Source organism: Aphelocoma coerulescens, chromosome 1 (genome assembly GCF_041296385.1).
Source record: "Aphelocoma coerulescens isolate FSJ_1873_10779 chromosome 1, UR_Acoe_1.0, whole genome shotgun sequence".
Lineage (NCBI taxonomy): Eukaryota > Metazoa > Chordata > Aves > Passeriformes > Corvidae > Aphelocoma > Aphelocoma coerulescens.
The window spans coordinates 91,589,114-91,604,419 of record NC_091013.1 but is presented as its reverse complement, the minus strand read 5'-3'; the positions used below and the strand labels follow the sequence as shown (position 1 = coordinate 91,604,419).

Here is a 15,306-nt window from a genome sequence, read left to right as displayed (position 1 = left end):
GAAATGAAAACACTGGAGGACAGGAACTGCCTGTGCTCTGCAAAACCTTTGTGGTCTAGTAATCAAAACCAGCAGAATTGCTAAGTGGGTCTCCCCTTGTCTCTCCTTTGATTTCACAGGTTTTATTGACTGCTGGGGTCACCTACCTGTTTCATAATAATCATATATATGTACAGGCACAGGTTTGATGTCTGAGACAGGCAGGCTTTGCTCCACACTGAAGGAGAAGCTGATTTCCTTCTGGGACACCTGGAAATGGCAAGACAAGAAAATGCATCAGAATTTTCATAACTATGCCTGAGGCTAAGGTTGAGCAAATTAATTTCTGAATCAGACAGTGTGAAAATGTGCCATTCTAGTGGTCCCTCCAGTTTGTAAACTTGATGTCAAATCAGATAATTGTTTAAAAGCTGTTGTTAAATACATTTGATTGCTAAAACTGTGTGCTCTTTTCTTTCTTCCTCTTCCTATTTCCATCGCCAATTATCCCAACCTAATTCCCTGCTAGTGTGGTTTTCAGCACATCAGCATTCATCCTGTAATTGAAAATTACTGTATTGAAAATAGTTTATTTCCTTGCCTTTTCCCAGCTAAAATCACCTTCAGTACCCCTAAGAATCTCCTCCATACTTTTCTCTCTCTAATTACTTTGATCTCAATAGCCCCATTCTCCCCTGTGATTCTGATCCTCATTCCATACCCTTGCGGCCAAATATCCTGAGCTACTTTCCTCCTTGCTCATCTTCCTCTGCTTTTCAAGCTTCCTCTGGAGTGAGAAGACTACAGATCTATCTATCTATCTATCTATCTATCTATCTATCTATCTATCTATCTCTCTCTCTCTCTCTCTCTCTCTCTCTCTCTCTCTCTCTCTCACTCTTTCTCTCTCTCTCTCTCTCTATCTCTCTATATCTATATCTATATCTATATCTATATCTATATCTATATCTATATCTATATCTATATCTATATCTATTTAATGTTGGATGGAGTGAAGTACCTTTACATCTTTAAGGCATGTGTATTGTTAATATGCCATTAGTAAGATTTTTCTTTTATCTGGGAGCCTGTTTGAAACTTCCAGTTTAATAAAACCGAAAGGATATCTCCCAGACTTACCTTCTGAAGGTAGAAGAGTATGTGGTTGTTCTTGATGTCTACCCGATCCACAACAGAGTTTTCATACCGAAGCTTTAAACAAGGCAAAGTACAGCAATGTTAGCCCGGGAGACTTGTCAAGGAGACTTACAGATTCCGCAGCCAAACGCATTTAAAGCGGCTGTCGCGCTCCTTTTATGCCACCCCGCCATCTAGTCGCCAAAAAAAGAAGTGCAAGTTGGGTGTTTTTATAACCTGATGCATCCAGACTAGTCACAATGGTGAACAATTTTACCACTCGGCTTTGATACTTGTGACTTTTATCATCAACCTAAACATGCTCTCATTTCAAAGAGAATTTACAATTAATTTCTGCAGCTCAAGCTCATTTACTAGTCCATTGTATGTTTTAAATAACAAAAGTTTAAAAATGTTTAGAAAAGAATGTGAACAAAATTATTTTACTATCAAAACATACAAACCTAAAATATTCCAAACTATGAAAAACAGCTCTTTTTCCTCCAAGTGTTTATGAAGAGGAGTAGGATGCCAAACAGAATAGCATCTCAATAGAAAAATCTTCCAAAGAGAATTTATTAATTTCATACAATTCTAGCCAAAAAACAAACTCAGGCCTGAATGCTGAATGATTATAAGTGCACAAAGATATGAGCAGACTCTACAAAGAATTTCATTCTTCTTTTATCTACTTGAAAATTCAGCTCGTGGCTTGAAGCTAACTCATCTATAGTGAATCTAAATTGCATTAGGAACAGAAATGAGGTGCTTATCAGTGCTGTCCCAAGCATTCTCATCATCATAACCAAGTTTCTGGATAATAAAGGAGGAAGATCAATACTCGCTTTCTTTTGTTGTTTATGAAACTGTACTGGAGAGGAAGAAATAACCTTTGTCAAAGGGATAATAATGCAAAATGCCAATTAAAGCAATTAAACGATGGCAGAAGTATTTCTCACATGGATTCTGTTAGGCTGTGTGACTACACACTAATACACACAAACACTAAGGAGCACAGGGAACCCCCAGCAACCTGAGCTGAGCCACTATAGCACTCTGACCTGGTTCCCATTGGGGCTCCCACAGGACAGCGACCAGTCCATTGTCAGTGAGTGAAACCCACCAGGTGAGTCAACAGCAGAATATCCCCAGATCAGCTTGCAGACTGAAGGGGAATGCTGCCTACAGACCACGGGGCTGAGTATGAGATGCTGGGACTCAAGAAACAGGTGTTTAGGGGAAGAACCAGGAGTAACAAAGAGAGGGATAAAATCCAATTGGATGGGAAAAGGGTGGAAAATTAGATAAAAGAGGCCAGTTGCACATTAGCAGGTTGGTGGTCAGCACATTTGTCTGCCCTGCACCTGGTCACCACAGCCTCTCCTGCCTTCTTATTAATCTCTGTTCCTGACAGTTTTCCAGGGTGAAAGGCTCTCTATTCTGCGTGAATGTGTGTGTGGGGAGTGACAGTCACTGAAGAGAGGATCAGAAATCACAGGGACCATGTGCCTGGAGTGCCAGCATCTGAGACACCAGACTTCAGGGTTCTTGTTGGGGTATGTATGTCAGTGTGTGGTCACTAGTGATAAACTGGCCTAGCAGCCAGCTACTGAGTCAGGCATAAACCTGACCCAGATACTGAAGACACCAGAGGATCCAAGACAGCTACCAAAGAGACCAGTATGTCCAAGCCTTTTTCTGGAGAAATCATATGGTCTTGGAGGTGGACACTGGTCTGGCTATTGGTCTGGAGCAGCTGGTGGACACTCATTTGCCTATGTCTCTGTACGTGTCTGTGTGACATCACTGTGAGACCAGGGGACCCCAGCCCATCTGCTGCATGTCTAAGATGACTTAGAGAGGTCCCACCACACATACATGTGGGTGATGTGGACCTCAGTTCCAGGCACTGAAGTGGGGCTCAGGCCTTGAGCAGGCACATGTCCATATGCCAGCAACTCAACAGAACAAGGGTTCAGGGGCAGCTACTGGGCAGACTGAGTGCCTGAGGTCAGCTACCATAAGGACCCACATTGTGTATTTGCATGTATATACATGCATGTGTATATTTATGTATTTATTTCTTTATCTTTTCCACAAATTAGATTTTAAGCTGATCAGGCAGAAAAGGGAACAGTATAAGGCCGTTCGTGCTATCTGTGTTTGTGGAAGTGCTGTCTTTCCTGTCTACTACTCTGTGTGGCCAGCATGTATACTATGGATATATGGATATATATGTCTAGTGTGCATGTCTGCTTATTGGGAATGCACACTGAACCTTGCTGTTGGTTGGACCTGGGGATATGAATTCTTAGCTCTCCTGGGCTACTGGATTTGGCAACTCCCAACAGATTTGTCTTCAACACATAAACAGCTACAAATTTGAAACACAGAGTATGTGAGAGAAGGCTACACTCAGGGACTTAGCAGTGCTCCCATGGGCTCAAATTTGCTAATCAGAGACTATTTTTATCAATTGCCTATGTTTTTAGGCTTTCTCACTCACATTGGTCCCATCTTTTACCTTTTTCAGGGAAGAGTCTTCCGGAACAAAACCTGAGAGCATTTTCACATCAATAATAGCCATGTTGGAGACGTTGCGGTTTCCTGTATAACTAAAACGAGAAAAATTCTGTTAGTCTGGTTTGAAAATGGAAAGGAGAGCAGTGAATGACATTTTTAGCTCTCAATAATCCTGTTTTTCTTCCTACAGCTTCAGAGCAGATGTTAACTGCGTATACTTGGATGTTTCTCAGATGCTTTATCAAACTGTGAATGCAAAGGGGTATGTCAGTGAAAGGAAGTTACCTGGCAGAGAGGACAAGGTCAAACTTTGGTGGGTAGTTGCCTGTGCAAGACACATTTGCCATCCTTACGGACAGAGAAAATCCCGCAACTTTTTTTGGCAAATGGATGTTGTACCTCAGGGTGGTCTAAAAGAGAGAGAAAGTGTGAGATGGTCACAGACTTAAAGGGTTTTATGTCTCCAGCACGGCATGTGGAGAGGAATAAAGCATGGGGAGCCTCCTGCTGAGTTCCCAGAGGGTGGTGCTGAGTTCCCAGCTTGCTTACCTGCAGATAGACACAGTCAGTGCCATCCACCTCCACACTGTAACTCCCTGGAATGGTGGGTAAGGAAGCCTGCTGCAGTAAGAAGCGGTTCTCGTCATTCACCTGGAAAATGTTACTGGGGGACTCCATGAAGTGGACTTTGACCGTATTAAGACTTTTTTTGGAGAAGGTGAGGTATCCATACTGGGCTAAAGCTTGGAGAGCAACCACAGTGTCCTGAAAAGAATAACGTGATCCAAATTAGATATCCAGATGTAAGATGGTCCGTGAGATTAGCACAGCTCCTATTTCCCTGATGCTTTGTCGGTACTCATAAATGCAGAGGGGCTCTGCAAAGAGCCAAGGAGACAAGACACAAGTTCTTGTAGAACTCGTCCTGGTGGACGAAAAGCTGCCCCTGAGCCACCAGTGTGCTCTGGTGATCAGTAAGGCCATCTGTGGTGCATTAGGAAGGGCTTTGGCAGCAGGTTGAGGGAGTTGATCCTGCCCCTTTACTCAGCCCTAGGGAGGTGTATCTGGATTGTTGTGTCCAGTCTGGGCTTCTCAGTATACAAGAGACATGGAGCTCCTGGAGCATGTCCAGAGGAGAGTGACAAAAATGATTAAGGGACTGGATCATCTCTTACAAGGAAAGGCTGACAGAACTGGGCCTGTTCAGCCTTGAGAAGAGACAACTGAGAGGGGATCTCACAAATATCTGAAGGGAGGGTGTCCAGAAGATGGATCCAGGCTCTTCTTGGTGGTGCTGAGCAATAGGACACAAGGCAATGGGCAGAAACTGATGCACAGGAAGTTCCACCTGAATATGAGGAATAACTTCTTTGCTGTGCAGGTGACCGAGCACTGGAACAGACTGCCCATAGAGGTTGTGGAGTCTCCCTCACTGGAGATTTTTGAGAACTGTCTGGACACAACCCTGTGCTATGTGCTCTGGGAAGACCCTGCTTGGGCAGGGAGGTTGGACCAGATGTGGTCCCTTCCAGCCTGACCCATTCCAGATTCTGTAATTCTGGAGCAACAGATTTTAATTATCCCAGAAGACCTGGGATAATGTTGTGTCAGCAGTGACTGCTGTTCATGGCTAACTTCGAGTTCAGGTAAATTCTCATTGCTTAAAACCAAATTGTGTGTGAAGCTACGAAGAGGTGTGCCCTGAAAAGGCAACCAATGCAAGCACTAACTAGCCAGTATAATTCAAATCCATATGCAGTCAGAAAGATTTGTCATATGTCAAGATTCAGCTTGCAGAACGGACTGCTCCCAGAAGCTTTCTTTTTCCCACACCCAGTTGTTACCTGGCTGGAGGAAAAGCCTCCATATGGGTTCTGTTGTTTGATAAGCCAGTACACAATGCGGGAAACGTAAGATAAGTCTTCTGGAGTGAGTTTGGTTCTGTTGAGCAGAGCCAGGAGCACATAGCTGGTCATTTCAATCTCAGCAGAAGGGGCACGGGAATAGAAGTCAGAGAAACGTTCTGCTGGTGGCTTGTTTTCTCTCTGCCAGTAAAGAGAACCACCTGAAAACAGAAAAGTAGGGTGTAAAAAGCATGGGAAAAAAAGTTTTTTCAGATCTTGGTGTCCCAGACTGGGTAAGTTTTACTTCCAGAGTGGAAAAGAAAACAGGAAGAGATGTAAAGGGAATTAATAAAAGCAGCCTGTGTAAGTCAAAGAGGGATTGAAGAGAAGGCAGTGTGGTAGAAGGATGCTAAGGCAGTTGCAAACAGGAGCACATGACATAGCCAAGGGAAGTGGGTTTGTTCAGCATGTAGATGAGAAAGCTAACTGGAAAATTAGGTACAGTCTTCCAATACCTTGGACTGAGACATGCAGGGGACTTCTTTCTCTCCACCTAAATTACTTCACAATTTCATAAATCAGGCCACTGCTCAAACTTTTGTGAAGCCAGAAGAGACAGACAGAAAAACTCCTAGAGATAAATTCAGCAGCATAGCAGGCACGAAATGGGAAGGGAGAATATGCATGACAAAACTGTCCATCAGAGCAGCTTACATGACACAACAGGCCATTCCATCAGAGCAGCTTACATGACACAACAGGCCATTCCATCAGCTGCACTGCCCGCACCATGGCCACGCTGCACTTACCAGCCCTGACAGCTGCTCCGTCCAGCTTCTCAAGGAAGAACTGGCGTCTTTCCTCTCTGCCAGCTAAGCCATAAACATAGGCAAGGAGGGCCTGGTTATACAGGTTGTGGACCCCTTTGCTCAATGCAGTCTCCAAACAGTTCATGCCACTGCGAACGACAGGATGCTGGTAATGCAAAACACAGTAAGGTGTCAGGTACATGGATTTGTGTCTCCACTTCTCTTTAAATACTTCAATCATCGCTTAAGCTGCAATCTCTGACTCTTCATGCTAGAAATATACATGATCCATGGCATGTTTAAGGGCCTACAGAGTGTATCCTGTAAAAAAATGCCCTTCCAGTCATGCTGCCTCCTTTCTGCATTTATTTAGAGGCAGCATGGCCAGAATAACAGAGCACAGTTTCTTTTCCTGACTCACATGATGACCTTATGCAAGTGAATCCTTTGTCCCTCAGTTGCTTTAGCAATAAAATGTGGGCCATTTTTACTGAACTATGTAAAGTGTGTTGAGACCTCATGAATAAACAGGCTCTCTCAAATGGACATTGCTCACTTGCTAGCTATAACTATCAAGGCAACTCTTCAGACCTTTTAGCCTTACCGACTATCTCTGTGAACTCTTCTTCATCTCAGGTATCACCAGCACACTACTAACCATGTCTTGTCTCTGCAGCTTCGGTTAAACATGTGGCACCAGGTTTTGGAGTTTCTTATGAAGGCATTGGAAACTAAATTCATGTTGCTGAATAACTATATGATTATGCACAATGTTTTCATCCTGGTGGTCTCATATACCTTAATGATGGCCCATACCCCATGTCTGAGTGATGTGCAAAGAATCAGCACATCCAGCACATGTTTGTCAGATTTGGAACACTTCTACTCCTCCCCATTATACAAAGAACAAAGTCAGCATAAAAACAAGGTCACAGGGATGTGCAGGAAATATATTACAGAGAACAGACCTTGGCTCTCATTTCCCAATGCCTAGTACTACAACCAGCAGATCCTAGTTTCCTTCCATTATTAAGATTTCCGTAGGGAAAAGCTTGGAACTAAAAGCACAAAGTGAGTTTGTAGACTGAAGATTTGGATAGCTTGAACTTTGTACTGGGCAAATTCAGAGAAAATTCCAAAGTGGACTCTGGATGGAGTGGCCAAATTCAGTCTGGATTTTACACCTACTTAGACTAGCATTGTCTAAAACCAGGTGGATTCCTCAGGGTTTTTTCAAGTGAATTTGTAGGCACTGGATATGTAACTGATTTGTATCACTCATTAAATACTCGTAGGGGACTGCAGGGTTCTGAAAACTGCTGTCTACAATCAGCTACTGTCCTACAATCAGTATTCGAGTTCCTCATTGCAAAAGAACACTGATGTGAGGACTGTGACTTGTGCAGTTTGACAAATGGCTGACTGGGCTAACAGAGTACCAAATACCTACTGCAGCAGAGTGTCCAGCCTCCAGCAATGATGCCACAACATAGGCTGTGAGGGAGTATTCAGCTTCTTCTCCACCCTGATGAAAAACAAGCAAAGAACTGGTTAGGACAAATGTCCTAGAAAAAAAACAACATATGAATTAATTCATAGTTCATATATCAGTTAGATTTGAGATCAGCAGTAATTTCTGTCTTCCTGTGTGCACAGGAGCAAGAAAGATCAAGTTCACTCAGGATAAAGCCAAAATAATTGACTGCATCTTCTTGACTTTTGTATGTGTGTAATAAAGCACACCATAGCCTGTGACTGAGCACATAATGCAGTGGTGGAAAATAAAACCCAAGACTTGTAACTCAGAAAGTTCCGCTTGTTTTCACCTCATCATCAAGAGCACACATAAGAATCATGCCCTGCTTGTATAGGAGAGACATGAGATAACAGTACTAGAAAGAGTAAGGGTGTGGTGAGGAGTAAGCTTATGTCTGGCAGAAATTATCCAAATCAATCCAGATGGCAGGACTAGAAGTTTGTGGCTATACTTATCTCAGTTACCTTCAAAGCATTGTTGAAATGTGACCCAGCATTTTCAAAGCAGCCATCTGACTTCTGCTTGCTTGCCAGCCAGATCAACGTTTGAGACTGGACGTTGTCATCAATGTAGATGTAGCGTTTGGCTTGCTCCAGTGACTTGTACACAAAGGCAGTGAGCCTGCAGGTACCCCAGAAACAGAAAGCAGGTATGGTGTGAACAAGACCAAGGAGATTACCAGTGCATAGGATGTGCATAGAAAATGACGTAAAATGGACTTCATAATGTTTGAGGTTAAAGAAGAAGGTGTTTTCTAAGTTTTAAATAAATAGCATATGTAAAATCCTGATACTAAAAATTGACCTGCTATTTCTCCATTACTGTGCTGAAACCATTCTTTTAGAGCAGTGGTAAAGTATAGGCACAGCTTGATGATTGATGTTAGCAATTTCTGGTCTTAATTAATTGAATTATGAAACAAACCAGGTTGGAAGGGATTCTTGGAATCTCCTGTTCAACCACCTGCTTAAACTAAGACCAACTTAGAGCTATGTCAGGCTGCTCAGTATTTTGTCCAGTCATGAAAATCTCTAGGGACAGAGATATCTACATCCTCTCTGGGCATTTGTCTCAGTGCTCCAGCCTTCTCCTGGGGAACACTTTTATTCCTTCTACCCACTTGGAGTTGTCTCTGTAGCAACTTGAGTAAGGACAAACCCTTGTCCTTACTCTGTGCAGATCTGACAAGAGTTTGACTCTGTTTTTCCACAGTCTCCATCTAGGCAGCAGAGAGGTTTACCCAGGTCTCCCATTAGCTTCCTCTTCTACAGGCTAAACAAACCCAGATCCTTCAGTTTCCCCTTGAACATGATGTACTCCAGCTCCCAACTATCATACCATCCTTCTTTTGCCCTCTTTCCAGTTATTAATCTCTCCTTTACTGGGGGATTCAAATTAATTGAACTGTATTCACTTAGTCTATTAAAAATAAGAACCACTGAATACTTGGATCATTTTTCAAAGCCTAAAGATCCTGTGCTAGGGAAATAGAAAGTGTTGTCACTTACCATACACTCCCTTCTCTATCTCGTAACCCAAAGGAGCTGTAGGATCCATCCCGGTGTTTGTACAACAGCTGTTTCTGGTAACCTGAAAGCACAATAAAGAAGACAGGTTTTCTAATCACAGAAAAGGATTAGCTCTGCTGTTTGTTCAACTGAAGCAGTAAGACTTTTGGATTTAGTATCAAATAATGTATGTCCGGCAAATAATGCCAACCACTATGAATTCCAGCTGCTTTTACTCCTGGAAGAATGACATGCTGCTTTGGGGTGCTCTCATGGCCTGCTCCTGTGCAATAATTGGGGTGCTGGAATTCAGAGGAGTGCTCACTACGTAGAGCTGAAGAGTTCAACACACACAATCACAATATTAGATCACAGAATCCCAGTTTAATCTGAGTTGGAAGGGATCCACAAAGACAATTGAATCCACCTCTTAACCATGCACAGAATCCCAAAAATCACACCATATGCCTGACGGCATTGTCCAAACACTTCTTAAACTCTGACAGGCTTGGTCGTGTGACCATTTGCCTGAGGAAGAAGATAGAAGAATCTGAAAACCTCTCACCTGTGGATAAATATCCAGTACCCCTGACTCTAATCTCTTCAGTCAGCTGCCCAGTCTTATTCAGATAATCCAGGGCATAGATGTTGGGTGTGAACAAGGCCATGTTCTGTTCTCCACAGCCATAAGGCATATGGAGGAGGTTATCTAAGTTCCGCAGGGCTGTACCCAAAATGTCTCCTGAAGAGTGAAAAATGTAAGAAGTCAGCTCAGTTCAGACATGTTTTTATTACATAGCATTATACATTGCTCTATACCATCTTATTATGAACCCAAGGGCAATGACTAATAAAGAGAAATCATAGTAACCAAAGACACATCATAGAAGAAAAGTGATGAAATGGCCCCATTTTTCATTTCTTATCAGGATAATGGCCACCTGGGAGAAACTGAGAATTTGAGAGAACAAGATGAGCACCAATACTGGCTGGAATGGCTTCTGAGAAACAGCTATGAATCCTTGGAAGGGTTAGATTCCCCTGCCCTTTACAGCCTGCTTCCTGCTTCTGCATGTACATGTGAAAATGTTGTGTGGGGTATGATGCTGATGGGCCACAGAGGCTGTAATTGCACAGCATCAGCACATCCCACACAGACATGGGCATGCAAACCAACTGTGTTTGGAAAACAATCTGAGTTCAGAACCTCAAAAAATTTTCACTGATGAGAACCCTTGAGTCTTGATAATGACTTTCAGATCAGTAGAGCTGATTGGGACCTGAAACTTTTATTCTGTGGGAGCTTACTGACTTACCAATGTTTTTCATTATGCAAAATGATAAATTTGAAATTATGCAGTCAGCAAAGTCCTGAAGATTTCTTTCAAAAAAAATTAAGATAATTTTTTTCAAAGAAGTCTGCCTTATGTTACTTTTCAGCTGAATTAGCTGTTTTACTCTACAGAGCTGGATATGCTAATGCAGTATAATCTGAAATGCAATATAAATGGAAATTATTGGACTATTTTGTCCTCTCTTGCTATGAGAGAATTTTCAGCAACTTTTGTGTCTCACTGCCATTTTACAAAGTAGAAAACTTACCTTCTAAAATCAAGAAGAATTACTTCTTCAACTTAACATGAGGTTTGTATGTGTATACATGATGGCAATTGGTGCAGCACAAGAGAAACACAATTTTGCATTTAGTGTAAGTACTGAACTTACCAATGACAGAAAAATAAGCTCTGGCTGATCCCTGCACTAGGTTACTTGGCAAGCTGAGAGACACTTGTTCAGAAATCTTTTTGCCTGATGACAAAATATGAAAAACAGAATTGTTAAAATTATGGGTTTTTTTACAGAAGACTCTACTTCATAAGCATAACTACAGTGACTGCTACAGTCTTCAGTCTGGGTAAAGAAAATGCTTCAGAGACTTGCCCAATGAGACAAAGGTATCTGAAAATCCTGAATTTTAGCCTAGCACCCTGACCCTGAAAATCTCTTTCCTCCCCTGGAAAGATCTCTGGTTTTGTAGGACAAGATCTGCAACACAGTGAAGCAGTTCTACTTTACTCCCTGGAATGAATGAAGGAATGAATGAAAGAATGAGCTGGCCTTACCTTTTGCACAGACGAGGGAGCTCTGAGTCAACTCCTTTTTAATACCTTCAGGCTGTTTGATTGCAGTGAAGTGGTCAGGGAGAGAAAGAAAAGTGCAGAACATCACCATTAAACCACGACAATTTAGCAGTGTTAGTACATGAATGTGCTTATCCAGACTGTGCACCTCTTGTACCCAGTCATATCCTAGCTCCACTAGAATATCTCTTGGTCCATGGATCCCTCTCTTACCCAACATCCCATCCAGAGCAACTTCCTACTTAAAAAGCAGTTAAAAATTAGGTATTTCCAGCCTTTGAGATACTCTGTCCAATTAATCCAATGTAGCTGTTGGTTTATCATGCTCAAGATAAACCCTTTTCTTTTTATATCTTCCCTCCACCCTCATCCCTAGTACTCGAGTCACAGGCTAAAGGTGCTTAAAAGTAAGGTATGGAATCTCCTCCCTCCTGGCAACATGGGCTATCAGGACATGTGTGCTCATGGTCCCGTGAAGGAGACAGTGGGAGGAGGACAGTGGATGCTGTGACCACTGTGATTTTCACTCTTATTTTGATATGGAGAAGCCCACTGTACACAGGTACTGTAGTGCCTCCTCATTGTACTGCCCTCCCTCCCTCCTAACTGCTTCTAACCCACAGCTACAGGAATTCCAGTTTCCATTAGGCAGAAAGCACCTGCAGATTTCCTACCATACCTCAACAAGTAGGGTTTGAAACAAGGTGTCCCTGTAAATGGTCTTCTCTTCTGAAGATGTGCCATTTCCAGTACCTCTGGTGTTCAGTTTGGCCTCAGCAGTAATCACGAATTTCACCTCACCTGGAAAGCCACCCACCAGCCCAAGACAAGGAAGTTATCCTCAATGTCTACAATTACCCCTGGTTTTGACTGCCTCTTCTAGGCTGATGAACTGCTGAGAAATGTATTTTCTCTAAAGACAGCTCAGTAAAACCAAATTTCATGAAGACTCCACATCTGTTCATTAGTGGAAAGGAGTGCTTGCCTGGGGCCCTGATATCAGGAATGAAAAAAGGGTGATCCTGACCAAAAAATGGACATTCACTACCAGTTTCCACATCTTTCTAGCCTTGTACTGAGTTTTCTCTGGCCTAGGGTAGTGTTGCAATAGTTTAATCATAGCTCTTCTGCCTTTATTTGTATTTCAACTTTTGGAGCACTTATACATGCAGGTAATTACAACTGCTTTTAAAAAAAAATGTGGACTTGAAGGCAGTGTGGATTAACACAGCTAGAAAACTGGGAAGGAGCAGTGTCCTTATTGCCCACTGAGAATCCAGTCCAAAATTATTAGCACGTTTTATTCTTACTAAATACCTTTGGTTAGATACAAAAATGTCAGCTGAAAGATCATAGGCACATGAAATCCTGATACTATTTCTTACATCTGGCAAGTGAAGAAGAGTTTTTCCTAAAATGAGTAGGAAGTGGACTAACCAAAAACTGGAAGAGGTGAAACACCAGAACAATTCACTGGTCTTTCAGTGCATCTAAAGGAGTTTTAGCAGAGGTCCAATGCTAAGTTTGGAAAAATTAATGGAGTTGTAAGGAAATGCCTGGATTATTGATGCTGCCCTAATGGGTGGGAGTAGAAAGATCAGACAGGGATATATCAAGGTGATAAAAAGATAAACTTACCAAGTTTTTGGGGGCTAACAGCCCAAATATAGGTTTTTCTTTCATTGGCACACAGTGTTGCTGTGTTGCCCCCCAACGAAAGGATCTCTGCCTCATAGTCACTTGACTGTGCCAGTATGGCACTGATCTGAGACAAAGAAAGAAGGAGCAAAATTACAAATGGAGGAGAATGACCTTAAAGTCAGGCTGCAGAGCAAGGGAGGCTGCTGCATTACTCAGTATTTACTGTGTTTTGCACAGCACAGTATCCATACCCTCTGCTGAGGTTCCTCCTTCAAGAGGAAAAAGATCTCCGGGAAACAAGCAAACCACATAGGAAGTAAAAGGGAACTTGATATACCTGGACACACTGGCTGAGGTAGTTGAAGACATTGGCTATTAAATTAAATTTTTCCCCTCGAGTGACAGAGTATGGCAGGGTGAGGTCCACAAAGAATGGTTGGAATGCTGTCAGTGAAACGGGTGAGGAGATGCCAAACCCGGCATCATCCTGCACACAGAAAGCGCTGGCTTTCCATTCTGTGATGCTGTCAGGAATGGTGTAAGAGACATCAACCTCTCCTCTGGAACTGAAGAGAATAAGAAACACAGAATGAGAAATGATCTTTGGAATTTTTCAAGACAAATTATAGAATAGGCTCTCGGCTTGAGTTAGAACTTCTGTTCTAACTTTCTATCTCACCTTCTACAAGACATCTTTCCATATTTAAAAAAAAATGTTATAACGCTTGAAGTAAAGATAAAGGTGCTGGTTAACTACATGTTAAAAAGCACTCAAATACTCAACTTTTTAAATTTAGAAATACCAATTGTTGATAAACCAGAATGTCCAAACACACAGATTAGAATTAATAAATTTAGATTAATGTTCTAGAACAGCATCTGGAGGCATAGTTGAAATGGAAATATTCTCAGTGCAGATGCTGTGATAGCCTGAAAGAAAAGAAAAATAAACTGAGTATTTTGCTGCTGAATTAAAAATTGGATGAAAAATAACAAGGTCATTCCCTCTCCTTAAAAAAAAACTTTCACTCTTAGCTCCTATTTATTTCTCCCCATCAGAAAGACAGGGAACAGAGCACAGCACATTTGTCTGCAACAGTCATTGATCAAGATGGGAAAAGTAGATCCACCTCTACAAAGCAAACATATGTTCCATGGTTCCTTCCCAGAGTCCATTTTAGCTAAATGAATCAACTCAAAAATCCACACAGGAAAAAAGAAGTGAAGATAAACAAACATACTTACTCAGTGCTAACCAGTTCCCAAATCCAGGTCTCGGGGAAGAATTTCCGAACAGTGCTGACACCACCACTCCCACCAACAATCACTGACTCACCTACAAGTAGGGATATTGTTAAGGGATAATATTAGAGACATCATGTGAGAAGGATCTGAAGTTCTTTCAGACATGCCTCACATCACCAATGAAACTAAATATCCCATTTGAGCATTTTTAAAATTTTTTTCCCTGCCATATAATAGGGGCATTTCCAAGAGATATGGGGATATGCAAAGAAACAATTCTTATCGATTCTCTTTTCCCATGGGAAAATACTGGAAAAATCAGCTATTTTACAAGACATTTTACTTTGTTTCATACTGAAAGTTCTCATCATTCAGTTAGAAAATTGTGTTCCCCATCCTCTACAACAAGCTCTGATTAATTTGTAAATGGGCAACAGTAGCCAGTATTGTCATCAAAGATTATAAATGCTTTACAATGACTTAGAATCATATAATTACAGAATCACTGAAAAAAAGTCTAGGTTGGGAGCAACCCCTGTAGTTCTCTAGTCCAATCTTGAAGTAGGATTAACTTCAAAGTCAGATCAGGTTGCTTCTTGTGCAGCTCAGTTTTGAAAACCAGCAGTGATGGAAATTCCAAAACCTCCTGGAGAATCCTTTCTAGTGTCCCACAACTCTCACGAGGAAGGACTTCCTCCTGATGTTGAATAACACTTTCCTTTGTTGCAACTTATAACTGCTACTTTCGCTCTTTTGCTGAGCAATCTGACTTGATAGAGAGATAATTGTAACTCTTGCTGATCTATAAGGGTTTAGGAGACTATGTGGTAAGTGTGCTAAGTGCTGTTTGAACTCTTGACTCTTAAATATTTAATTGAATTATGATTTGATGAAAGGTTCTGACCTGAAAACCCAATATCAGTTTATGAAAGAAGCAGCATC

The 15,306-nt window shown here is 41.8% G+C and overlaps 1 protein-coding gene across 1 annotated transcript in view; it reads right to left on the bottom strand.

The window, feature by feature from the left end:
* LOC138111416 (ovostatin-like) overlaps window positions 1-15,306 on the bottom strand; it is a 29,908-nt gene that overhangs the window by 1,281 nt on the left and 13,321 nt on the right. The window contains exons 18-34 of the mRNA XM_069017163.1: window positions 14,365-14,455; window positions 13,457-13,685; window positions 13,117-13,243; window positions 12,158-12,279; window positions 11,461-11,512; window positions 11,063-11,146; window positions 9,903-10,079; window positions 9,338-9,419; window positions 8,294-8,450; window positions 7,743-7,817; window positions 6,293-6,458; window positions 5,484-5,704; window positions 4,189-4,404; window positions 3,925-4,049; window positions 3,641-3,731; window positions 1,120-1,191; window positions 147-249 (exon numbers count right to left, since the gene is read on the bottom strand). Of these exons, the coding sequence (XP_068873264.1) occupies window positions 147-249; window positions 1,120-1,191; window positions 3,641-3,731; window positions 3,925-4,049; window positions 4,189-4,404; window positions 5,484-5,704; window positions 6,293-6,458; window positions 7,743-7,817; window positions 8,294-8,450; window positions 9,338-9,419; window positions 9,903-10,079; window positions 11,063-11,146; window positions 11,461-11,512; window positions 12,158-12,279; window positions 13,117-13,243; window positions 13,457-13,685; window positions 14,365-14,455 (2,190 nt within the window). The remainder of the gene's footprint in view (window positions 1-146; window positions 250-1,119; window positions 1,192-3,640; window positions 3,732-3,924; window positions 4,050-4,188; window positions 4,405-5,483; window positions 5,705-6,292; window positions 6,459-7,742; window positions 7,818-8,293; window positions 8,451-9,337; window positions 9,420-9,902; window positions 10,080-11,062; window positions 11,147-11,460; window positions 11,513-12,157; window positions 12,280-13,116; window positions 13,244-13,456; window positions 13,686-14,364; window positions 14,456-15,306) is intronic.